Raw genomic sequence first — 22,442 nt, 5'->3', positions numbered from 1 at the left:
CCGTCCATGGGATTTCCAGGCAAGAAGGCTGGGGTGGGCAGCCATCGCCCACAGCAGGGGTTTATACTCCTTACATCGATGAGTTGTAGAGTCTGGTGGAACCAAGCGCAGGTGAGGACGGGGAGCGTGGACACGCCGTGTGCCAGGGGCCGCCGCACGGCACAGGCCCTCTGCGCAGCCCTCGGCGGGGGTGAAGATGCGTCCTGCACCCAAATGGTCGCCCAGCTCCCGGTACCAGGCTCTGCAACTGCCGTGTTGAAACTCCTGACGATTTATCCCAGGGCCCCGTTTTGCTCTGTATCAGGCCCTGCAAATTCTGTGGCCAGTCCCAGCCGGAGGTTCCACTCCTCAGTACGTGGGCACCCGGACCCTGACAGAGGATGTTCACAGCAGCTCTGTTTCTGCAAGAAGCCAGAGCCCCACCCCAACCCCCGCCCCCAACACAGATGAATCCCAGAAGGACACCATGAATAACAAGGACAGGGAGCAGAATGCGGCCAGCAGGGGCCCCGTCAGAATGACAAGCAGGATGAAGAGGCAGTGTCAGGAGACGCACAGGCGGGCAAGTCCACACAGAAACCCTTTACAGCACGAGGCAGAGGCTGGGCAAGGTTGCTCCCAGGTTGGCTGATAGGCCCATAGTTACGACCAGTTACGTCTCATCTGTGACTTTGCTTCTCATGCGTTTGTGTCAAACGCTTGATGGAAGAACCGGCCCAGGCTGGATGAGGGGGCCGTGACAGGCGGCTGTCCTTGGCGGGGACACGCAGGCTGGACACAAGCGGCAGCTGCCTAGAACCAGCTTCCCCCCGAGGCCCCCGTCACACAGGGCTACACAACGGACCTCAAGAGGACCAAACTGCGGCCTGTTTCCGTTAGATGTGTCCACGCTGTCCCAACTCCAAAATCTGCACCTCGTACATGAAATCTGTTTCATTTCGGCAACTTTCTGTTGCTTGCCTTTCTGGGCAAAATGGTGAATTTCATTTTCACAGGTGGGTTTTTTTTTTTGTTTCATTTCTAAACATCTACCTTGGTTGTTCTGTTGCACACCCGGAGTCTTGGTTTCCTTCTCCTTTCCAAGATCTGTCCTGTCCTGCCTGTCATTTCACTTCCATAATTTAGCAATGGAGGTGGGGGAGGGGAGGGAAAAGGGGGAGGGGAGGGGAGGGAGGAGGGGAGGAGAGAGGGGAAAAGGGGAGGGGAGGGGAAAAGGGGAGGGGAGGGGAAAAGGGGAGGGGAGGGGAGGGAGAAGGGGAGGAGGCAGGTGCCCCAGTCGAGCTGTGAGAAGCAGTGGGAAGTGGTCTCAGGAGCAGCCTCCTGGGCCCCGGCCTGGCACCGGGCGGGACCCCCGCCGGGCCTGGGTTGGCCCCCAGGAGTCTGCACGCACCCCTTGGCCCTGGGCACCCAGATATCCAGGCCCGAGTACCCCAGAAGCAGAGCTGGGATGAAGTGCAGCTTTATGGGTGGGGCTGGCTGAGGGTCTGTCCTGACAGGGCCAGAACCAGGGTGGGCATGGGGCTCCCGCACCCTCTGCAGGGACTTGGGGGGGCAGTGCTCACCGGCTCTCCCGGCTGGTTCCCTGCCTGTCTCCCCGCCTCTGGGGGCTGTCAGCAGCTCTCCCGGGCTGGAACCTTGACCTGGTGGGTACAAGACCCAGTGTCTGGTCCCCGCTGGCTCCCAGCTCTGTGTGTGTGTCTCTGCGTGCACGTGTGCACACGTCCCCCATCTGCCCGCAGCCCAGCTTCAGACACGTGAGGCCGCTCAAGAGGGAACCGTTAAGACAGCCTATGCTTAAGGAGGAGGCTGCCGGCACTTTCTGCTGGGAGCCAGGAGGCGGAGGGGGCGGGCAGGGCGAGACAGATGGCTGAGTGGGTGGGCTGCTTGGGAGCCCCAGCCTCCCTTGGTGGCGGGGGGTAGACAGATCAAGCTGCCTCCCTTGCTGGGGAGGGTTGGTTTGGAAGGTGGGAGACCACTGCCCCGGGCCATGGAGCCGGGGGCAGGCACGGGGAGCTCAGGGCTGATCCGGGAGTGCCCGGCAAGGCCCACGGTGACGGCTGGCAAAGGCATGGCATGGGGGCGGCCGGGCTCCCTGCAAAGCACCAGCACCACCTCCCACCCCATCTTGAGACACTTGGCTCTGAGTGCCCCACACATGATCGACTTGCATGCTCCCCACGTTCCTGAGAGCTGAGCTCAGCCAGAGCACAGAGGACCTCCCGTCTGAGTGCGAGGGTGGAGGGTCTCCGGCCTTGGCCTCCCCAGGGATCAGGCCCCCATTGAACGGCTCTCCTGCTGCTGCGGCCCGTGGGCTCGGGGACAGGAAGCAGGCGGGCCGGTGGCTGGGGCGCTGTGGGCCGGCAGGGCTCTCCCGAACGGCCCGCTCGCTGCAGGACTGCTGGACAGCCCCTCTCGCGCGTGTGCTCTTTGTGGCCCCGTGTGGTCCACCAGGCTCCGCCGTCCACGGGATTCTCCAGGCAAGAATACTGGGGTGGGTTGCCATTTTCTCCTCCAGGGGATCTTCCTGACCCAGGGATGGAACCTGCGTCCATCAGCAGCTTCCAAAACCACATCCTGATGGCTGGGGGACAAGGAGGTAAGGAAGCGGAAGAAGGCAGGACTCCAGACTTGGTGGAGGGGTTCAGAGCTTGTGGTTTATTGACATGAGCATGGGGGCCCTGGGACTTGTCCCTCAGATGGGGAAACCGCCACCCCGTCTGGGAACCCTTCACATGGAACACCACTTCCAGGAAGCCCGCCGAGATGCCCACAAATAAACCCCTGGCAAGGCTGCAGGCACATGTGGAGACTTGGAGAAGAGTGCAGGCCTCCGGGGATGCCCCCAGGGCTGCAGCCAGAAGCCAACAGCTCATCCCACCCAGGCCTGCCTGATCCATTTGCCTAGGGGCCGGGAGCAGTGGAGCCGTCCACCGTCCCTGGGAATACTGCAGAAGTGGCCAGGACACCCGAGTCCACGGTGGAGCTCCAGCTGCGGGGCACAGGTGACAGGGAGGGAGGGCCTGAAAGCTGGCCTGGGGAGGGCAGGGGTCACCGTAGCCGACTCAGGACCCCAGACTGACAATCTGCGCCTCTCCCTTGGGGCCTGGCCCCTGCCACTCTCCCAGGCCTGGACGCTGAGGGTGGGCTGCGTCGAGGGGCCCCGCCTGCCCGCCGCTGCTGGCTGCAGAGTGGCCCCACTGGCAGAAGCAGGGCTCAAGGGCTCCGGCTGCCGTCTTCCACACAAGGAAGGCGCCGGCATCCATAGCTCGATTCTTCCCCAACCTACTTAATGTTAAGAACAGACACTAGTAATACTTAATCACCCCTCCCTGCGGGCGGGGAGGGCTGCTAGCCTTGGCACCATCGCCCCTGAAGCCCCGGGCAGCCCCATGCCCTACCGAGGGGGCATGGAGGCCCAGGGCCGCATAGTGACCAAGGAACAGAGCTGGGATTAAGGGGGGACCGTGGATCCTAGACCGGCGCCCCCGCTGGGGGCCATCTTAAGACCGTGGCCTGAAGGGGCAGTGGGTCAGGACTCGAGGAGCCAACGGTGCCCAGTCCAGGTTGGGGCGGAGGGGGACAGCCCTGCAACCAGGCGCTGCAGGAGGCCAGCCCCTCTCGGCAGGAGAACAAGGGGCGCCCCCTCGACGCCCCCCTCCCCAACCTGAGGGCCAGCTGACCCCTGTGCCGGGAGGGCCTGACGAGGGGCTTCTGGCTCCCGGAAGGCGAGACCTTCGGGTTAGATGGAGTAACACCTGCTCACTTGGCCACCAAAGCTCTGAGCTGCAATGACCAGCTTAAGAGGCTTCTAGAGCGAGCCCGGGACCCCGCTCAGCCGCTTCATTCCTGCTGCTGGGGCTGGGGGCTGGGGGCAGCAACGCTGAGCCTGGGAACCGGCCTCACGAGGGGCTCTCAGCCCTCTCCCTGGGTGAGGAGGGCCTGGGCTTCCTTAGTGCAGCCTGTCCTGGGCCCTGCTGCTGGGGGGACTCTGACCGCCTCCTGCACGCACCCCGCAGCCTGGGGACCCCCGTCATAAGCCCCTCCCGCGGCCCAGTCCCCAGTGACCTTCTCTGAAGCCTCGCCTAAGTCACCCACCACGCTTCCCCACCCATCATGAAGATTCTACGTCCTCCAGCCAGAGGATCCGCCCCGCCCCACTTCCAACTCCACACCAACTCGGGGGAGCCAACCTATCACGCACTTCCTGAAGCCTTGGAGCTGCAGGGGCCAGTGGGTGACGGGCAGAGGAGGGCAGCGAAGGCTGGGACCAGAGCAGACTGCCTCTGCTCTCCCGCTGCCTCCAAACGCGGCCAGGGCCCCTCGGGGGTGTGTCCTGATGAAACCAACTCAACCGCTGACAGGCCAGGCCCTCCGGAACATCCCAGACAGCAGCACGGACCTGCCGTCAGGTGGAGCTCGGTCCCTTGGCCTGGGGTCCAGAGACTGGGGGATGGGACCAGGAGGGTGGGGAGGCAGGTGGGGCCACGGTCACCCCAACTCTGGAGCCCTGAGGTCTGGCCCAGGCCGTGCAAAGGCAGAAAGAACTCTGCTGGGGAGAATTCTGCTCAAAATCACGCCGCTCTGACAAAACAAATCCTGCTTTTGTTAAAAAAAAAAAAAAAAAAAACTGAAGCGTGCTCCGGGCATCCAAACCAGCCCAGCGGCCCCAGCCTTGCCCATGGCTGTTTAAGGCACTTGAATGGCTTATTTACACCACCTGGAAAAGGATGTTTCTCAATCCTGATTGAGGGGAAAAAAATTCCAGTAATACTGCAAAAGGAGCGTCTCACAAAAAAAGAAAATCAATACTTGAAAGTGTCCTAGGGAACAAAATAACGTGTAACTCCTTAAGTTGCATGACCCACGGAACCTCTCGGCACTGACAGGACGTGGACCAAACCTGAAACACTGCTTCTGAAGGAAACGCTTCCCGGGAAGAAGACGAGCAGAGGCGGGACAGGCGTCCTTGTCTGGGCGTCCCCTCCTTGGAGCGCGAGCTGCGTGTGGGCACCAGGGGGCCACGGGGGGGCGCCCCGCCTCTTTCCCGCGAGGCCCACCCCTTGCACTCAGGTGCCGGCAGCCCCGGGCACCCCCCAAATCCTCGGTCACGGGCAGTCGGGGGGAACAAGAAACCTCTGCGCGGCGCCCAGGGCACTGGACGACGCCCGCGGCCCCAGCGCCCGGCCACCCCGAGCGCAGGCCCGGTGTCTTTGGTGTGGCTGCGGCCGCCACCTGCAGCCTGGGCCCTGCCCCCCGGCCCCTCCAGGAGGGTGCTCTCTCGAGGCGGTGGGGGGCATCGCCTGCCCGCCTCCTGCCAGGTCCTAAGGCATCTGTGGGGGAGGATCACGGGGTGGGGGGCGGGGGCCCGCGCCTCCTAGCTGCTCCTCGGAGTGTCAGGCTCTGGTTCCAGCAGGTCCTGGGGGTCCCGCAGGAAGACCACCACGACCGTGATGTTGTCGTGTGAGCCCCTCTCCCGGGCGGCGGCCACCAGCTCCTCGGCCACGCGCAGCCCGCTGCCCCGCGGCCCCACAAGGTGGCTGCGCACGAGGCCGGCCACCTCCTGGTGGGGGACCACGTCGAAGAAGCCGTCGCAGGCCAGCAGCAGGTAGTCCTCGGAGCCCGTCAGCCCCCACGAGGCCGCGTCCGCCTCCCCAGACACGTAGGGCTTCTGGAAGACGTCTCCTGGGCCAGGCGAGGGTGGTGGGGAGGGTGGTGAGGGCCGGGCGCCCTGCTGCTGCCCTGGCCAGCCTGCGGCCACCCCACCTCCGAGGCACGGCGGCTCACGGGGCACATGGCTGCCAAGAGGTAGCTTCGCGCGGCACCAAGTGCTCTGGGCGGCAGACAGAGCAGGCCGGTGAGAGGAGGGGCTGGGAGGGGCTGGGAGGGGCTGGGCTCCTGGGGGGGGTTAGAGAGCCAGGAGGCATTTCTTCAGCCCTGGGGGGAGACGGAAGCCCCATAGTCGCGGAGGCCGAGGGGAGGAGACGGAATGTACTTTGTTTTTAAGCTAGAAAACGCAGGTGGCCAGCCTCCTTTACAGACCGCCCCAGGGCCACCTTCAGCCCTCTCGGGCGCAGCCGAGGGCCTCCCCTGGGCCCTCCCGAGAGACTGTCTTAACGTGACTGAAACTGCCGTTATGTAGCTGGGAGGCAAGCTGCTAAGGCGTCTGCATGTGTGCCCCGGGTTCACCCGAGCCCCTCCACAGGTGACCCTGCCGTGCCGGGCCCCCTCCCAGCCCCTGGCCTCCTTACCAATGGCTCTGGACACAGCCAGGGTCCCGTTGACCCTCCAGCAGTCCATGTGTGACACGAAGCCGCCCAGTGCCTCGATGCGGTCCTTCTCGTCCTGTGGAGACAGCCAGGGTGTGCCCACGCCGTCCGAGGGGAGGCCAGCTGGCATCCAGGGCAGCGCTGGGAACCGTGCGGCGGGGAGGCAAGCCAAACCACCTGAACTGCCCCGCTGACGCAGGCGCGGCTGAAGGTGCCAGTGCCGAGGCGGATGCGTGCCCTGTCCCCGCGCAGCTTTTCGGGCTTGGGGAACATGCTCGCGGCAGCGGAGAGAGCCAGGACCCAGGTCGCTGAGGGGCCCTCCACTGCCGTCTCTCAGGGACACTGTGCCTCCCCTGGGCAGGGCTGGGTGACGCTGAACAGGCCCTGGACGAGCCCTGGGCCCCTCTACCCGCCATACCCCCGTCTGGCTCCCTGGAGCTCCACCACGGGGCTCCAGGCCTGAGAGGACCGCACAGGCCTGGCCCAGCCTCGGGCCCTGAAACTGTCTCCAATCTCTGGAAGCTCCCCGAGCAGAGGCGTCTCCAACGCAGCTGCAGTCACCCCCATGCCTGCCCTGCAGCTCCCGCCTCTACCCCCCGCCCGGTCCAGGCGGGGTATCCTGGGGCACGGGCCCCCCACCAGCCCAGCCGCCCTCTCACCCCAGCCTCCCCAAGGCCCAATCCAGGGCTACTGGCTGGGGGTGGGTTCCCGCGGCTCCGCTCAGCCTGGGCCCTGGCCACTGCGTCCGCCCACGGACCCCACCCTCCCAGCCCGCTCACCTGTGCCCCCCACTTCTGAGGAGGCTCACCCATCGCCTGCCACCTCCCCCGTGCAGAGCCCGGAGCTCCACGACCCCAGCCCTGCTCAACTCACAGGTGGGTGTGTGTGTCCTGCAGCCCCTCCAGGCCCCACACCCCCAGGGAACATCCCACCAACAGCTCCAGGGCCTCAGGCCAAAGGCACGGCCGCCCTCCTGGGTGCCAAGGTCTCCTGGACTCTGCATCCCTGAAGCCCATACCCTTCCTTTTCGCCCCCCTCGCCTTCACGGGCAGGCCCTCCCCAGAGCTGCCCGACAGCCTCCCCGTGACCCAGCCCCCAGCTCGCCCTCTGCTGGCCCCACTGTTCTGGGAGCTGCCAGGCTCCCTGCCAAGTGGGTCCTGGAGTCTCAGCGGCAGCTCCTGCTCACGCACCCTCCCCGGCCTCCGGCAGCCTGCCGCGGGGTCTGCGTGTGTTCGCATCCCTAGCGCCTCCTCGCGGCCCGCTGCCCCAGGCTCGGCCCCACCCAGCTCCGACCGCGCGCCACCCCCACCTGAGGCCTCCCCACCTGAGGCCTCCCCACCGCCCGGTGCGCCCTGCCTGCGTGTCAACCCTGCCTCCTGGGCCACCTGCCAGCAGATACCAAGCTCCGTCCTGCAGCTCTGGGCTCCGTGTCGCTGAGACAGGAAGGGCTCTGTGAGATTCCTGGCAGCCAGCACGCCCAGCTTTAGAGGACCCACTGGGCGCGGGGCAGCCCCCTCTGCAGGAGCGCCTGGAGCCCCCTGGGAGGATGGGGCCCCTTACCTGCCGCTCGGGTCTGTGCGGCTCCATCAGCTTCACTGCCTGCCCCTGCTGCACCAGAAGAACCTGGGAGTCCCCGAGCCAGGCCACGTGCAGGGTGTTGCCCGCGATGAGCGCGCACACGCCAGTAGTGCCACTCTGCAGCCGCTGGAGGGAGAGGGCGCAGGCGGGTGAGGGGGGCGAGGAGGCCGCAGGCAGGCGCCCACCCTGGCCAGATGCCCCCCCCGGAACGGCGCTCAGTGGCAAACATGAATGGACCCACGCACGCAGGGACCCCACAGCGTGAAAGGGGTGTCTGCATCAAGTCGGCATGCACAGACGCTGCCATCTGCGACATCAGAAAGCAGACGGCTGGGGGGTCCAGGGAGCAGGGACCACAAAGGCTGGAAGGAACTTTTGGGGGTGACGGGGATGTCTGTTACCGCAGTGAGGGGCACACGGGCACAGAAACACGTGCCAACATCCCCCCAGCCGGTACTCTGGACACATGGAGCCCGTCACGTGTCAATTACACCTCAGCAAAGGTGAGTCGGGATCGTCACAGCCTGAGCTAAGCACCTGCCGCAGGGAACTCTTTCTCACTCCTGGGTGCCTGGGCGCCCACCCCGGGGTCTCGGACCTGGAAGCTTTTCTGTTCAGATGCAAAGTCCAGCCTTGTTGAGGGTCTGTGCTCAGACTGTGTCCCCTTCCCCACACCCCCTCCAGAGACACCTGGCTATTTCCAGGTCTCTAAAACCATCTTAGCATCCACCGTGCGGGGCTGGAGGACCCTGAGGTGCGAGGGGAGGCGAGGTGGGCAGTCAGGTCAGGAGCCAGATGCCCCCTTTCTTCTTTCAGAAACAAACGGTGGGTCCGCGTAGCTGCCAACACCGGCAGTCCGGGCGGGCCTGCCTGGGGGGCCGGGGGCGGTGGCTATAATGCTGGGACAGTAACACCTTGACTCTGTCTCAGCGATCTGCAGTCGGTCCCCTCACGTCTCCACGGCAGAAAGCGCACGCGCTGCGATGGAGGCTCCAGCGACGGGGTTTTTAGCAACTAGCTGTTGTTTCAGGAGCCTGCTGCGTTCAGACATGACGCAGCTGCCTGCTTGCAGATGAGGGCAGAGAGCAAACCCAGCCTTTATCTGCCGGGAACCTGACAGTCACGAGACTTGCCTCCTCACTGTGTGCACGTCGCGGAGGCGGTCCATAACCAAACCCTTGAGGCCTCTGAGGTCTGCCTGCCCTGATCCTGTGCTTCGTCTTCTGCATTTTACGATGTGGAGACACTCCGAGGGCCTTCTGAACCCTGAAGCGGGCCCTCGCTCCCAGAGCTGACTCCAAGAGAGCGCTAGTGTCTTCCCGGACGCGCTCTGTGACCTGCTTGAGCCAGCCGCTCTGGGCCCAGGTCCTCAGCACTTCCGCGGCTCCTGGCCCAGGCCATCTTCCCTGCCCTGATGGCTGGGGACCGCCCTGTGGGCCAGAGCCCCTAGGCCTAGTCAAACCATCCGATTCTCAGCTTGCCACAGTGCCTGCCCACGGGAGCCAAGCTGTCCTTTGTCCCCTGGCCGACCCTGCAGGCTTCCCGCATGGCCCTGGCGTGGGGTGGCGTCTCCTCTTGGGAACCACAAGGAAGAGCCCCGCACCTGTCATCCCGCCGCCCCTGATAACGAGACAGTCTCGCTGCCCGCCCCATGAGGCCTGCACACCCTCTGCTGGAGAGAGCCCCACGCGGGTTCCAGCCACAGGCCTGTCGAGGCAGGAGCGAGGGCCCGTCCTGGCACCCCCAATCCGCGCTCACCTCTCGCCGGGCCTTCCGGAGGAACATCTCGTCGGTGCAGCGGAAGGCCGCGCGGAGGGCCTCCGCGGGGTCGGTGGCCAGCTCTGGCCGGCGGGCGGCAACCGCGTGCACCTGCACGGACGCGTACCTCGCGGCATCCGCTCCTCCGTGCCCGTCGAACACCGCGAAGTAGGCGCGCTCCACCGAGTCCTGGCCGGGAGTGCGGGGCGGGGTCACGGCCTGGCTGCCCCGGGCACTGGGGGACGCACAGCCTTGCCACCAGACAGGCCGAGCTGGGGGCGGGGGGTCTTGGGGAGGACGACCCTCGGGAGCCTCAGCTTCTGCTCTGGCCTGGTTGTGGGGGCGCGTGGACAGGGGCAGAGGCCCCAGGCGGCTCTGGGGGGGTGGGTGGGGTGCAGCTCGGCAAGCAGGGGGCCGAGTGGGCGGGTCCCGGGCCTCCCCTGCCCAGCTGGGCGGGGACGATGAGCCTGGCCACCCAGTCCCCGGCAGGTGCTTATGGCAGCGGTGGGCATCCCACTTGCTTGGGGCTCTGGCCGGCGGCCCCGCTGGGCACCAGGGTCCCCTCCCACCCCGGGCCCCACTCACCTCCAGGCCGAGGAGCAGGTTGAAGGCGGGGAGGCATACGTGCCGGTCCTCCATCCTGCGGCGGGCGTTGCGGATGGCGTGTGCGGAGACCAGCCACTGGCGCTGCGGGGCCCGGGCCGCCGGCGGCACCTGTTGCTGCCACTGGCCGCACGCCTGCCAGAGGTGGTTGAAGAGGCTCCGCGCCAGGCCCGCCGCGTCCAGCACTGAGGGGCAGGACAGGGTCTGTTAGGGAGGCACCCCTGCGGACCCCGGGGCTCCCTGATCCCACCCCCTGCTTCCCAAGACCCCTGGAGTCCATCAGCCTGACTGCCCAGGCCCCTGGGCACAGCAGCCTAAAGACCCCCGCTCACAGCCTGTGTCACCAGCTACGACATGCCTGGTTTGGAAACACACACACACACAGGAGCCCCTGCCCGACTGCACAGCTGCACCCCCAGGAAAGAGCCAGAGACGCAAAGATAACTTAAGAACAAGTACAAGGCCGCCGCTGCTGCTGAGTCGCCTCAGTGGTGTCCAACTACTAACTGTGCATTAATGAAAAACAACATACATCCAAAAACAGAGTAAGTTACGGTCTGTTTTCCCAATGAAGATCAAGAATTAAGCTGTTATTCTCGTACACAGCGCCCCGGAGAGCGGCCAGCGGCCAGCGGGAGGGAGGAAGGAAGGCGCTCCTGACACACAGGGGCCTGGTGACTCTCCAGGGAGCCCCGCTCAGCGGAAAAAGCCATCGTGCATGACATCACTTATCTGCGTCCTCTGATGATAAGAACATGGGGATGGGGGGCTGTCAGGGCTTAGGGCGGGGGCAGGCGGCTGCCAGGGAGGCCATAGCGGTAAGGCGCCATCTGTGTGGAACGAAACTACATCAAGATCCTAGTCTTGCTATTTCATTGGTTTTCAAGACGTTACCACTGGGGGACAAAGAAGAGAGGGTCCTCACTGCCACTTCTCACAGCTGAGGCCATAGCTACCCGAGTGTCAAGTTTAATTTTAAAAAGTTCAAGGATGGAACGGAAATCGACCTTGCAAGCATACGAAGTGCTTACGTCACAATCTTTTTGAAAAATCAACACCAAGGGAAAAAAACCGTGAAAATAAGAGAGAAGGGAAATTCCACATTTGATCATGAGAACGTGAACGCCTCTGACCCATGTGGGCCCAGATTTCAGCGGCAGGACAGTCACAGACCCCACAGGGTCAGCAGAGGATGTCTGCAGGGCAGGGCCCCGGGCCAGGCTTTCCCTTAAGGGCACTGTTTGGTGCTCTCCCCGTCTCCCACTGCAGCCAGAGGCTGGTTTTTGTTTTTGGGGCTGTGTGGGGTCTCAGTTACTGCACGTGGGATCCAGTTCCCCGACCAGGAAATCTACCCAGGTCCTCTGCATGGGGACCGTGGGGGTCTCAGCCACCACCGGGAATCCCAGGAGCTGGTTTTCAAACAGGTCCATAAACGCTGACACTTTTCCTTGCAGAGTGGGGCCCAGCTCTCTGGGACGGGGCGAGCAGAGGCTCCCCCTGCCCTGCCACACTGGGTCTCAGTCACACCTCTGCCCACAGCAGGGGTTCTTAGAACTCCTGAGCGATGCCAGTCTTGCAAGAATGGCGTCGAGGGACAGACTTGCCTGCGCTCCACTCCCATGACGGGGGTGAGCTGATGAGCGTGGCGGGCCCAGGCCTGCTTGGAGGGCAGGGCGGGCTGAGCCGGTCCCCCTGCCCTGGCCCTCGGAGCCCCCAGGCCTGGCTCTGGGCTGTGAGCCGCGCCAGCTCCTTTGTGCCAGCAGGTGGTGCTGGCTTCCCGCCGAGGGGCCAGGGGCATTTGTGGGCTGGCGGGCAGGCCTGGCAGGGGACAAAGGCGGTCTATCATCGCCTGCCCGCCAGCCGTGGGGCAGGAATGCGTGGTGGAGCTGGGCTGGAATGCGTGTGTGTGTGGCAGAAGAACCGTGTGTGTGTGTGTGTGTGTGTGTGTGTGTGTGTGTGTGTCCCTCTGACCTGCATGTGGCACCGAAAATCATGTCAGGCGGTAGAGGTGCCAGGTAGCCCCCTGTAACATACATGGAGCAAACCGATGCACCGTGCGCTCACGTTACACGTCAAACATCAGTTGTGTCTCAATTAAAAATAAGGACAAAACAGCAGTGGGTCAGGAAGGGGCATGAATGGAGAGACCTGAGGAGGCTCTCGCCGCCTGCTCCCCGGGGCTGGACCCTGGAACCCACCCTGTCTCCCGGCAGGCATACCACCCGACCCCCGCACCCTCGCCAGCCCAGCAAGCGCGCAGGAACACAGGCCCTGCTGATGGCGGGCCCAACGGACGCACCCCACGGCCTGGCCCGAGGCTGCAGTCCCGGTGCAACCTGAGCTGACCTCCGCCCTGGGGGAAAAGCCACCAGGAGAGCGACATAAGGGCCTGCAGAGCAGGCCTGCCTGGCGGGAGGCTCACTCCTGGCCGGGCGCCTCCGGGCGCGGACTGCAGGCTCGGGAGCAGGGCACTGCTCTCAGGGACCCCAAAGTCACCACCCGCCGGCTTCCCAAACCTTTGCAGCTGAGACACGGCCTGGACTCTGAATTTTCCACCCCTGGACCCCACGGCCCTTGGACCCCGCGGCCCCCGAAGTCGGCTCCCAGGTCACCCCCCACGTGTCGTGCAGAGGTGGGAGGGCAGGCCCACGAGGCACCCCGGGCTCCTCCGGACAAGGCTGTCCACCGCCCAGGCTGCAGGGCTCGTCCTGCACGCTGGGGAGGCCTCTCCTGGGGCTCAGACTCTGCCACTGTCGTGAGCCTGGCACTGCCCACAGCGAATGGGAAGGAAAGGGCCCCCCACAGCCGGTCTCCTGCTAAGCCCCCGGGGCCCCCAGGGGGAACTCACGTATCACAGGGGCCTTCTCCTCCGCTCTGTCCCCGTCCTCCTCCTGCTCCGGCAGCTTCCTGAACTCAGAGAGGTCTGACCGCAGCAGCTGGGAAACCGCCTCGTGGGCCAGGCAGGCGGCGAGTGATGGCGGTGCGCTCCTGGGGGTGGGGGCCTGGAGTGAGGGGCCCGTTCCTCGCCGGAGTCGGGACCCTGGGGTCTGCCCCACACTCCAGGGACAACCCCGGCCCCCTTCCCCTCAGGGCGGTCCTCCGGGAAGGAGTGGCGGCCACTCGCACACTGCCCGAGGCCAGGATGAGCAGGTGGACCTCGGGCCCTTGGGGAGCCGGATGGCTGTCCAGGCAACACCGTTCACGGGCTGGTGCCTCGCTGCGGCTGCTGGGAGGGGGGCCCACGGACGTGTGGGCTGAGTCTACTGGACAAACAGCCCAACGCCCAGCCTCAAGACAGCTGCTGGTCCCCAGTACCAGCCGGGGATCCCTGGGGGTTGGGGAGCCCTATGAATCGAGTCCTGTGTGAGTCTAAGCCCAGCGCCTTGGCACGTGACCAGGTGTGGACGCTGCGCTGTTGCAGAAACTACCAGTTATGACGAGATCATGCTGGCGTCCTTACTGAAGGGGGAAACGGGGGCAGAGACCCCAGGGAGACACCCTGTGAAGACTGCTGAGCGGCTCTCCAGCTGAGGACAGCCAGCAACGGCCAGAGGCACCGGCCCCGCAGACACGTGGCTCTGTGACCCCGACCTCCAGAATCTCGGGACAACACGGCTGTCGTTGAGGCTGCCCAGCCCGTGGCGCTTCATCGCCATCACCCCAGGAATCCGGGGAGTGCCACACCCACGGGCTGTGAGCCCCCTTCACTCGGGGCCCCGAGGCAAGCAGGCCGTCCAGGCAGCTGGGGAAGGGGCTCTGGGGAGGCGGCTGCCAGGGTGACAGGGTCATATCCTTGGTGTGGCCAGAGAAGGGATGTGACGCCACCTGACCAGGCTTTTTCAGGCCGGCCTGGCCTTGCCACGGAGGGTGGGCCTGGCAATGGACCGGAGGGGTTGGGGCTGGTGTGTTGGGCAGGGGACCGGGCAGATCCGCAGTGCGTCTCAGGCTCCCCAGAGGCCAAGCGGCCTGGGGCAGGTGGGCAAGTGGTCTGGGTGGGAGAATGGGGTGGGGCAGAGCAGCTGAAGAGGGCTGGGGAAGCACGGTGATGCCAGGGGAGCCACCTGGGCTCGAATCTGGGAAGCAAGACCTGGCTGGCCGCTTCCCAGGGCAGACAGGCTGCACAGAGCTGAGGGTCAGCGCAGGCCAGGGTGAGGAGCAGGAGGGGCCAGGAAGCCTCCCGGCAGAAGAGGGTCTCGTGGGGGCTCTGGGAGGCTAGGGGTGGAGAGAGCGAGGCCAGCGGGAAGCAATATGGGAAACTCTCACCACGGGCTCCGGGGTGTGCGGGCACAGCCCCCGGACTCGAGGACCGGATCCCACCATGGAACGCCCCAGCTCTCTGGGCCCCAGAGCTGGCATCCTGGCCTGTCCCCACGGCCAGGCACGCCCAAGGGCAGCTAGGCACTGTGCCGGGCAGAACCAGGCCCTCCCGACGGCTAGGAGGGTGTGTCTGCCTGGGCAGTCCTTGGTGAGTCTGCAGAGGGCCTGAGGGAGCTGCTGGGATGAGTCTGTCGTCTTTTTATAAAAATGAGAAGCTGACTCAGGGGCGCAGCCTCTGGAACCCGCTTTTGAAAAACAGCCAGCCGAGACCCAAGGAGTGCGCTCCTCAGCCCCGTGGGGATCTCCTGCCTGGAGCTGGGCCCCCTGCACGGTGGGGAGAACTGCTGCTGTTCCCGGGTCCCAGTTCGGGGCGAGGCTGCAGCGGCTTCCTGTGGCCGGAGCCCTGGTCAGGGGGGTCAGGGAGGTGGCTTCCGGCCTTGGGGACAGGACAATGCCTGAACGTGGGCCCCACCCGGTGCCCTGAGGCCACCAAATACTCCATCAAGCATGCCTCACGACAGGGACCAGGTACCCAGGAAACAAGAACCACTCTGGGCCACTGCCTGCTGGGTTCCCAGGGAGCCCGCAGGCCCGCGGCAGAGATGGAACTTCCTCTCAATGACTACGGGGTCCAGCCCGCCCAGGGGCCTGGGACTGACCCCTGACGATGAGGAGGAGGAGGAGGCTCTCACGCAGGATCCATTCACAATCGGCACGCTCGGGCCTGGACGGCCAAGCGCCTGCACACGGGCTGCTGGGTGTGCAGGTGGGCGCTGACCACCAGACGGCAGACACACAGGAAAGAAAGGCTGGGAAGGACGAGAGCAACGGAAAGCAAGTCCATTCAAACGGCTGGAGGACCTTCCCTGCTGGGGGCCTGGGTGCCATCCCTGGTCGGGGACCTGAGATTCCACAGGCCGCGGGATGCAACCAAAAAGAAAAACAAAAGCTGAAAAATAGGACTTTTAAAATGACGCGTTTGAGGACCTTTCGAAGGGCGTCCCTGGCTGCTCAGTGGTAAGGATCCACCTGCCCACGCAGGAGACGCGGTTCGGGCCCTGGCGTGTGACGCTCTCGCGCGCCAGGGTGGGGGGTGGGTAGCTGGGCCCCCGTCAGAACGACTGCTGGGCCTGTGCTCCGGAGCAGCTACTGAAGCCTGTGCCCCCGGGAGCCCCTGAGCCACAGCAAGGGCAGCCCAAGGCCCGAGCCAAGAGCAGCCCCCACTCGCCGCTCCTGGAGACAAGCCTGTGCAGCTCGAAGGCCCAGCACAGCCGGAAACAACAGAAACACCGTTTAAACAATCGGTCAAGGTTGAGAATTCCCTGGTGGTCTGGCGGTTAGGACTCTGCCGTCTCACTGCGGAGGGCGAAGGTTCGATCCCTGGTCGGGAACTGAGATACCGCTGGCTCTGGGGCTGTGACCCCCGACCTGTCACCCGTCACCAGCTGCAGGCCTGCACCGTCTGCCCGCGTGGACGGACCCCTTGGGCCGACCCCTGTCTTCGGTTCAGGCCCCTTCCTGGGCAGGAGGGTCCTCTCGCCCTGTTCAGGCTCGGCAGGGACAGTGGCCCAAGGGGCTGCTGCGGGCTCGGGGCCCTTGAACATCCCTTCCACCCCTCGAGTGCCACTGTGGTGCCCGGCCCCTCGTCTCGCCCCCCATCCAGCTCCCCAAGCCCCACTGTGGCCTCAGCTGGCCCCAGGCCCGCTCGACTCCCCCGGTATGCCTCTGAACTAGTTCCCCAAAGTAAGAGCAGCCAGCCTCACCCTCTGCACGCGCCACGTGGACGGACAGGCCACCCACACTTTCGGATCCACGGCCGTCATGCCCCCGCGGCCAACTGGACAGGCCTCGGGCCCCTCCCAGCAGGCGCCAGGGGTGCAGGGCAGGAGCTGGCCTACCTCCAAGGATGCTGAAGCGCCGGGGGTGAGCACTGATAGGCGAGGCCCCCGGGAGGGATGAGGCTCGGAGGCCACCTTGCCCCCCAGCCCCACCCACGACCCTCTCCCTTGGGTGGCCTGTGGCTCTCCGTCTCCCCAACTTCCGCTAAGCTGCTCACATCCCTCTGACCTCACCTTCGTGGCCTGGGCAGTGGGGACACGCCCACCACCACTGGGGGCTGGGTGGCTGGGGGCCAGCGTGGCCTCGGGCCAGCCTCTGAGCCTCTGCCGCCCCGTCTGTGAGGGGACAGAAAGGGGACGTCGCACCAGTACCCACGAGGGGCTGGACTGAGTCTCCCGGGAAGGCTCGCTGAGGCCCCTGGTCAGAGGGGAGCCTGTCGGGGAGCAGGGCCCCGGCAGGTGGGGGACGGGCGCCCTCACAGGGAGGCAGACACGGACAGGCAGGGCCCCAGTGCGCTCACGGCCGGGTCAGGCCTGTGCCAACAGGCCAGGTCGCACACAGGGCCCGCCACACCGCAGCTGAGACCAAGGTCGGGGCGGTCCTGACTGCTGGCCGCCTGGGTGCGCAGACGGGGCCCTCGCGTTGATCGAAGACCCCCACCCTGCAGGCCGCAGCCCCAGGAAACTGAGGTGGCTGGTGGTGGGGGGATTCCCATGTAGAACGTGATTGGCACGAGTGGAAGGTGCGGGTGCAGCCGACAGGGTGGGGGTCACCATCCCGGGCCCCTCGCCCCGCCCCTGGGTCCCTGTCGGGGTCACGGTCCCGTGCCCGCCCCCACGTCCCTGTTGGGGTCACGGTCCCGGGACCCCTCCCCGCCCCGGGTCCCTGTCGGGGTCATGGTCCCGGGCCCCCCTCCCTGCACGCTGGGTCCCTGTTGGGGTCATGGTCCCGGGACCCCTCCCCGCCCCAGGTCCCTGTCGGGGTCATGGTCCCGGGCCCCCCTCCCTGCACGCTGGGTCCCTGTCGGGGTCATGGTCCCGGGCCCCCCTCCCCGCCCCTGGGTCCCTGTTGGGGTCATGGTCCCGGGCCCCCCTCCCCGCCCCTGGGTCCCTGTTGGGGTCATGGTCCCGGGCCCCCCTCCCCGCCCCTGGGTCCCTGTTGGGGTCATGGTCCCGGGCCCCCCTCCCCGCCCCTGGGTCCCTGTTGGGCTCCTGGTCCTGTGCCCCGCCTCACACCTGGGTCCCCATCCCGCACCCACACCGCTCACCGGCTGCTCAGGAAGCCCAGCGCCAGCTCGGCCAGCTCGCCCTCTGCCTCCTCGAGGGTCAGCACCGGCCCCGGCACCTTCCATGGCAAGGGGCTCTCCGGGCTCAGCGGAGCTGGGAAGTCGCGGAGGAGCGCGTCCAGGAAGCCGGGGGTCTCCTCTGCTGTCTGGCCGCTCTGCCGCGGGGCCCCCTCAGCCATGCCCAAGGCATTGGAGGGGCCGGGGAGCTGCTGCCGGGGTCCTTGGTCTTTTCTCTGTGGGGAGACGCGAGGGTCAGCGCCTGGGGCTGGGGGTGCCCGTGCCCACGCCCCGCAGCGCTGAGTGCCCACTTTTCCCTGCTTCCTCTTGGAAGCCAGGGCCACACCAAGACCAGGGCTCCAGGCGGAAGGGCAGGGCCACCCGCCCTCGCACGCAGTTGGTTCTGAGGCTCATGCGGGAGGGGCAAATCCTGATGGGGGACCTGGGGGCCCAGAGGGGTGGCTTCTGGAGACAGAGCCGGGGGGGTGGCGCAGAGGCATTCCGGCTAGAAGCAGAAGGCGTGCTCCTGGCAGAGAACAGCCCGAGCAGCAGAGGCAGGCAGGAGGGGGCCGGGGCCAGGCCCCGGAGGCAGGCGGACGCAGCCTGTGGCCTGTGCAGGGGGTCTATGTGCCCCGGGCGGCCGCCAGAGGCAGCCCCATGGTGCAGCAGAAGGCTCCCCTGGGACACTTGGGGCCTGGGGAAGGTGGTCAGGCCTTATGTCCTCCCAGGAGGAGTCCCAGGCCTCCTGAGGCTTAAAGGGCTTGACCAGGGGGTACGTGTCCTTAAACATCCTGACTGTTCTGGGCTTTGAATGGCTGGAGGATGGGGGTCCAGGGACCCCCGACCCTCTGAGGATCAGAACTCCTAGCTCGGCATGAGTCTCTGGGAAGGACAGGTGGGTGCAGGCTTGGGGGAAGGGAAGCAAGATGGGTGATGAGCAGAGGGTCGGGGGGGCAAAGAGCAAAGAGAGGTAAGTTAAGAAACACGTGGAGCAGGAAATGGCAACCCACTCCAGAGGCCTTGCCTGGAGAATTCCATGGACAAAGGCTACAGCCCATGGGGTCACAAAGCGCTGGGCACGACGGAGCGACGGCACACACACACCCGTTCCGCGGTGCTGTCGCTGCCCTCGGGTAGAGACGTGTGTCTTTAGGAGAAACACGAAGGCGTGACTTACAACGCACTTTCGTATTTAAGGAGAGACGGTTCTGGGGACAGGCTGGCACTCACGGTCAGCCCTCCCATCTGTTCACAAGTGAGGGAACACCGCGCAGCCCCCGGCCGCAGCGTTAGAACGATGCAGGGGACACCGGCCCGGCCCCCTGCAATTCCAAGCCCCGAAATTGCTCGTGAGATGTGTCATCAGGGTCAAACGGGCAGACCGCCGCTCGCAGACCTCCCAGGACCGGAGGGAGGCACACAGCGGCGATCCAGAACCTTCACCTTCCACCTCGCTGCCAGCGCGGGGTTGGGGGTGTTTGGGGGCCAGGCCTGGGGACGCTGTTCCCCAGGCCTGGAGCCCACTCCCCTCTGCAGCAGCTGAGCCTGGGCTCCGCTCTGTGCCCAGCACCCCTTGCCCAAGCGTGACTGCCCCTGCGGGGTGCTGGCTGGCAACTCTCCTCAGAGGGGCAGGTGGGCATTACCAGCACCCCGGGCTTGCTTTCACACCACCCGGCAGGACAAAGGGCCGGAAACGGGCAGGACACGGCGCGGCCTTCCCCAGGACACCCGGGGAAAGCGATGGGCGGTCTCCTTCCTGCACATGCTCTTCTCGACCGGCTCTGGGACCCAGGGCGCATCCCTCGCCGATGGGAGCCCGGGCCGAGATGGCAGGGGGTAGGCAGCCCTGGAGGGCGGGCCGGGGCCCTGGACTCTCCCGGGACCACCTGAGGAGCCGGTCGGTGGGGATGGAGCCTGGTCACCGGTCAGCAGGCTGGCAGGACGCAGCAGCGCTGGGCCGGGTGTGAGCACCGGTGGGAGGGGCTGGTGAGAGGCTGGGGCGGGACCCAGGCCTGAGGACCTGCAGGGGGTGAGGGAGGGACCCTGGGCCGCCAGCCCCCGCTGCCATCTGCTCGACCCATCTGACATGGCCCGTGGCCAAGCCCTCCCGCTCTTGGCATGAGGCCCCCCAGGCGCTGCTTGCAGTGGAAATAACGGTGCTGCCACCAAATACTCACAGGGGCCAGCGCGGTGCAGGCCACTAAGGGGCCTCTGGCCCCTCCTCTCACCCCCAGACACGGGGCTGCAAAGAAAGGGCCAAGCCAGCCACCCAGGGTCCCCGTCACGAGCCTGGCTCCCAGCGCACTCCTCAGGGGCTGCTGACCTCGGGGGGCTGGCCGCTCCCAGACCCCTCCCTCATATCTGTGCCCAAGACCCCGAGACCCGCACGCTCTGCCCCACCTCGGCCGAGAGCCCCACAAAGTCCTCAGGGCTCTGTAGCCCTTCTGCTCGCACCTGACCTGTCAAAGTCCCTTCTCTTTTTTCCATCTGAAACATCTGCTTTTCTCTAGTTTACCCATCTTGACTTAGAAGCTCAGCTCGCATGTCCGTAAGCCTGGGTTTTTCTCCACCACATAGACAAGGCGGCTACTTGTGGAGTCCTGCCTGACTTCCCAACAGGAGGGAAAAGAGAGAGAGCCTTAGGGAAGGAAAACCGCACCACTGCCACGAAGCATCATCTTCACTGTTTCTGCAAGTGGAGAGTCTCGTTTTTTCATTCCTAAACAGCCAGTGGGAAGAGTATGGTGGAAACCTTTCCAGATCTTTTCCTACGTATGGGTCTTCTTCTTTTCAATACATTTAAGGTGAAGGAACGCGTATGCTCCGTCAAGTCTGACTCTGTGGCCCCATGGACTGTAGCCCGCCAGGCTCTTCTGTCTACGGGACTTTCCAGGCAAGGATCCTGGAGTGGGTTGCCACTTCCTACTCCAGGGGATCCTCCCGATGCAGGAGTCGAAGCCGCGTCTCTTGCGTCTCCTGCATTGACACGTGGATTCTTTGCCATTAGTGCCACCTGGGAAGCCCGATGTGAAGTATACATAACACACAGTTTATCACCTCATTCATTTTCAGTGTGCTTCCCTGATGGCTCAGTGGTAAAGAACCCACCTGTCAATGCCAGGGATGAGGGTTCCATCCCTGTGTTGGGAAGATCCCTTGGAAAAGGAAATAGCAACCCACTGCAGTATTCTTGCCTGGGGAATCCCCGTGGGCAGAGGAGCCTGGCGGGCGACAGTCCGTGGGGTCAGCAGGAGTCAGACACGACTGAGCGACCAAAGGGCGACACGCGACGGACAGCGCATCCTTCCACTCGTCTCAAGCGTGCGGTTGTGCCGCGCTGGGCACACTCACGCTGTGCAAACACCGCTCTCAGGGGTTGACTTCTCATGAGATTGTAACCTGCCCCCCGCCCCGACCCGGTCTCCGGATGTAACAGCACCCTCTATGCGAGGCCCCTTTGAACACAGCTGCTGGCAACATGAGGGCAGAGAGGCGGGTATCAGCTTCCTCCCAACACCCTCTGCAGGTGCAGCCTGAGGCCTGGCCCTGGCCCCTGAAAAGAGGAAGCCAAGACACTCGGTGGAACGCGGTGGGCAGCAGACAGGTCCTACAGACAGTGCTGGCTCCGGGCCACATTAGAAAGGAATTCTAGGAATGAGCCTGCGGAGGTCGGCCTAGCTGTCTGCGTCCTGTTTACCTCTCATGACTGTGCTGACTACAAGCCTGGACTCAGCCGCTCTGCAGTGAAGACACAGGCTCTGGGCGGGCCAGCAAACCCCCACGGAGGCTGCACAGGCAGGAAACGGCCAGGCCGGAATCAGGTGGGGTCATCCCGGCCTTTGTCATTTCCAGTTCAGCGGCAGGGGAAAAAGACTTGATTGTGACCATCGGCCGGATATGGTAGGAAAGGCTGAAATGAGCCTCCAGTTCTACGGCCAGCGCCCCGGGGGGCACAACTCGCCCTCGGAGCCTGCCCCAGGGTATGTCAAGAGGACGTGTGTCACTCAGCACGTGTCCCCGCTGGGTGCCAGGCTGCGGGGCGGGGCCCAGCACTGTCGGGAGGGCCTGGTGCTGTTAGGCCTGGTACGAAGACCCCTACCACGGCCAGCTGCCACTCCCCTGCTGCACAGAGAGGCTGAGGGGCCCGCCTGAAGCCGCACAGCTGCAGCGCGGGGCCTGCGCCTGAGGTTCCATCGTACACGCGTCTGGCTAACGCCGCTGCACGCAGCCCGAGGGCTGGCTGGAAACGGAAACACTGGGATACACTCGGGGCCGGGCCGGGATCGGGGGCCGCCGGGGCGCAGCTGCGGCCCGGCAGAGGTGCGGGGGGCTTGCTGGCGTAGGGGTTTGGGCCAGGGTGCGGAGGGGAGCGCGGGACCCCGGGCAAGCGGGCGCGTTGCGCCTCGGCCCCTCACCGCGCGCCCCGGCTCGGCCCGGAGCTCCCCGCCGCACCCCCGGGCGCGCAGCCCCCAGGCCCGCCCCGGGGCCCCGATCTGCAGCCCCCAGCCCCTCGCGGCCCCCAGCCCCTGGCGACCCCCCAGCCTGCCCTTCTGCCCGCGCCGGCGCACCCCTGCCGTTAGCACCCTGCCCCGCGCCCCGCGCCCCACGATCCCTGCCGGCCTCACCCTCCGCCGCTCGGCCGCTCGGCGTCCGCCTGCCCGCCTGCCCGCCGCTCCGTCCGGCCCCGCCCACTTCCCGTCCGTCCGGCCCCGCCCACTCCGTCTCCGGCCGGCCCCGCCCACTTCCCGTGCGGCCGCGGCGCAGGCGCAGTCGGGCACGGGCCGGCGGGGCCAGCCTCT

General features: G+C 65.7%; 1 protein-coding gene across 5 annotated transcripts; it reads right to left on the bottom strand.

Annotated features, from left to right (window-relative positions):
• Positions 1–2,628: 2,628 nt before the first annotated feature.
• On the bottom strand, positions 2,629–22,333 carry PPM1F (protein phosphatase, Mg2+/Mn2+ dependent 1F). 5 transcript variants are annotated; one of them, XM_060401357.1, is made up of 9 exons: positions 20,752–21,584; positions 18,668–20,656; positions 17,629–17,879; positions 13,054–13,193; positions 10,188–10,390; positions 9,603–9,791; positions 7,827–7,970; positions 6,249–6,342; positions 2,629–5,682 (listed from the first exon to the last, which is right to left on the bottom strand). In XM_060401357.1, exons 3-9 carry the CDS (start codon positions 17,823–17,825, stop codon positions 5,375–5,377), a joined length of 1,275 nt encoding a protein of 424 aa, XP_060257340.1. In that variant the 5' UTR covers positions 17,826–17,879; positions 18,668–20,656; positions 20,752–21,584; the 3' UTR covers positions 2,629–5,374. The 5 variants fall into 5 exon arrangements, with proteins under 5 accessions (XP_060257340.1, XP_027812666.2, XP_042090111.1 ...); XM_027956865.3 differs by lacking the exons at positions 18,668–20,656; positions 20,752–21,584 and adding an exon at positions 22,269–22,333; XM_042234177.2 differs by having other exon boundaries at positions 18,668–21,584.
• Positions 22,334–22,442: the final 109 nt, after the last annotated feature.

This window comes from Ovis aries, chromosome 17, assembly GCF_016772045.2.
Source record: "Ovis aries strain OAR_USU_Benz2616 breed Rambouillet chromosome 17, ARS-UI_Ramb_v3.0, whole genome shotgun sequence".
Lineage (NCBI taxonomy): Eukaryota > Metazoa > Chordata > Mammalia > Artiodactyla > Bovidae > Ovis > Ovis aries.
Note: the sequence above shows the minus strand (reverse complement) of the source record. Positions and strands in the feature narration are given on the sequence as shown.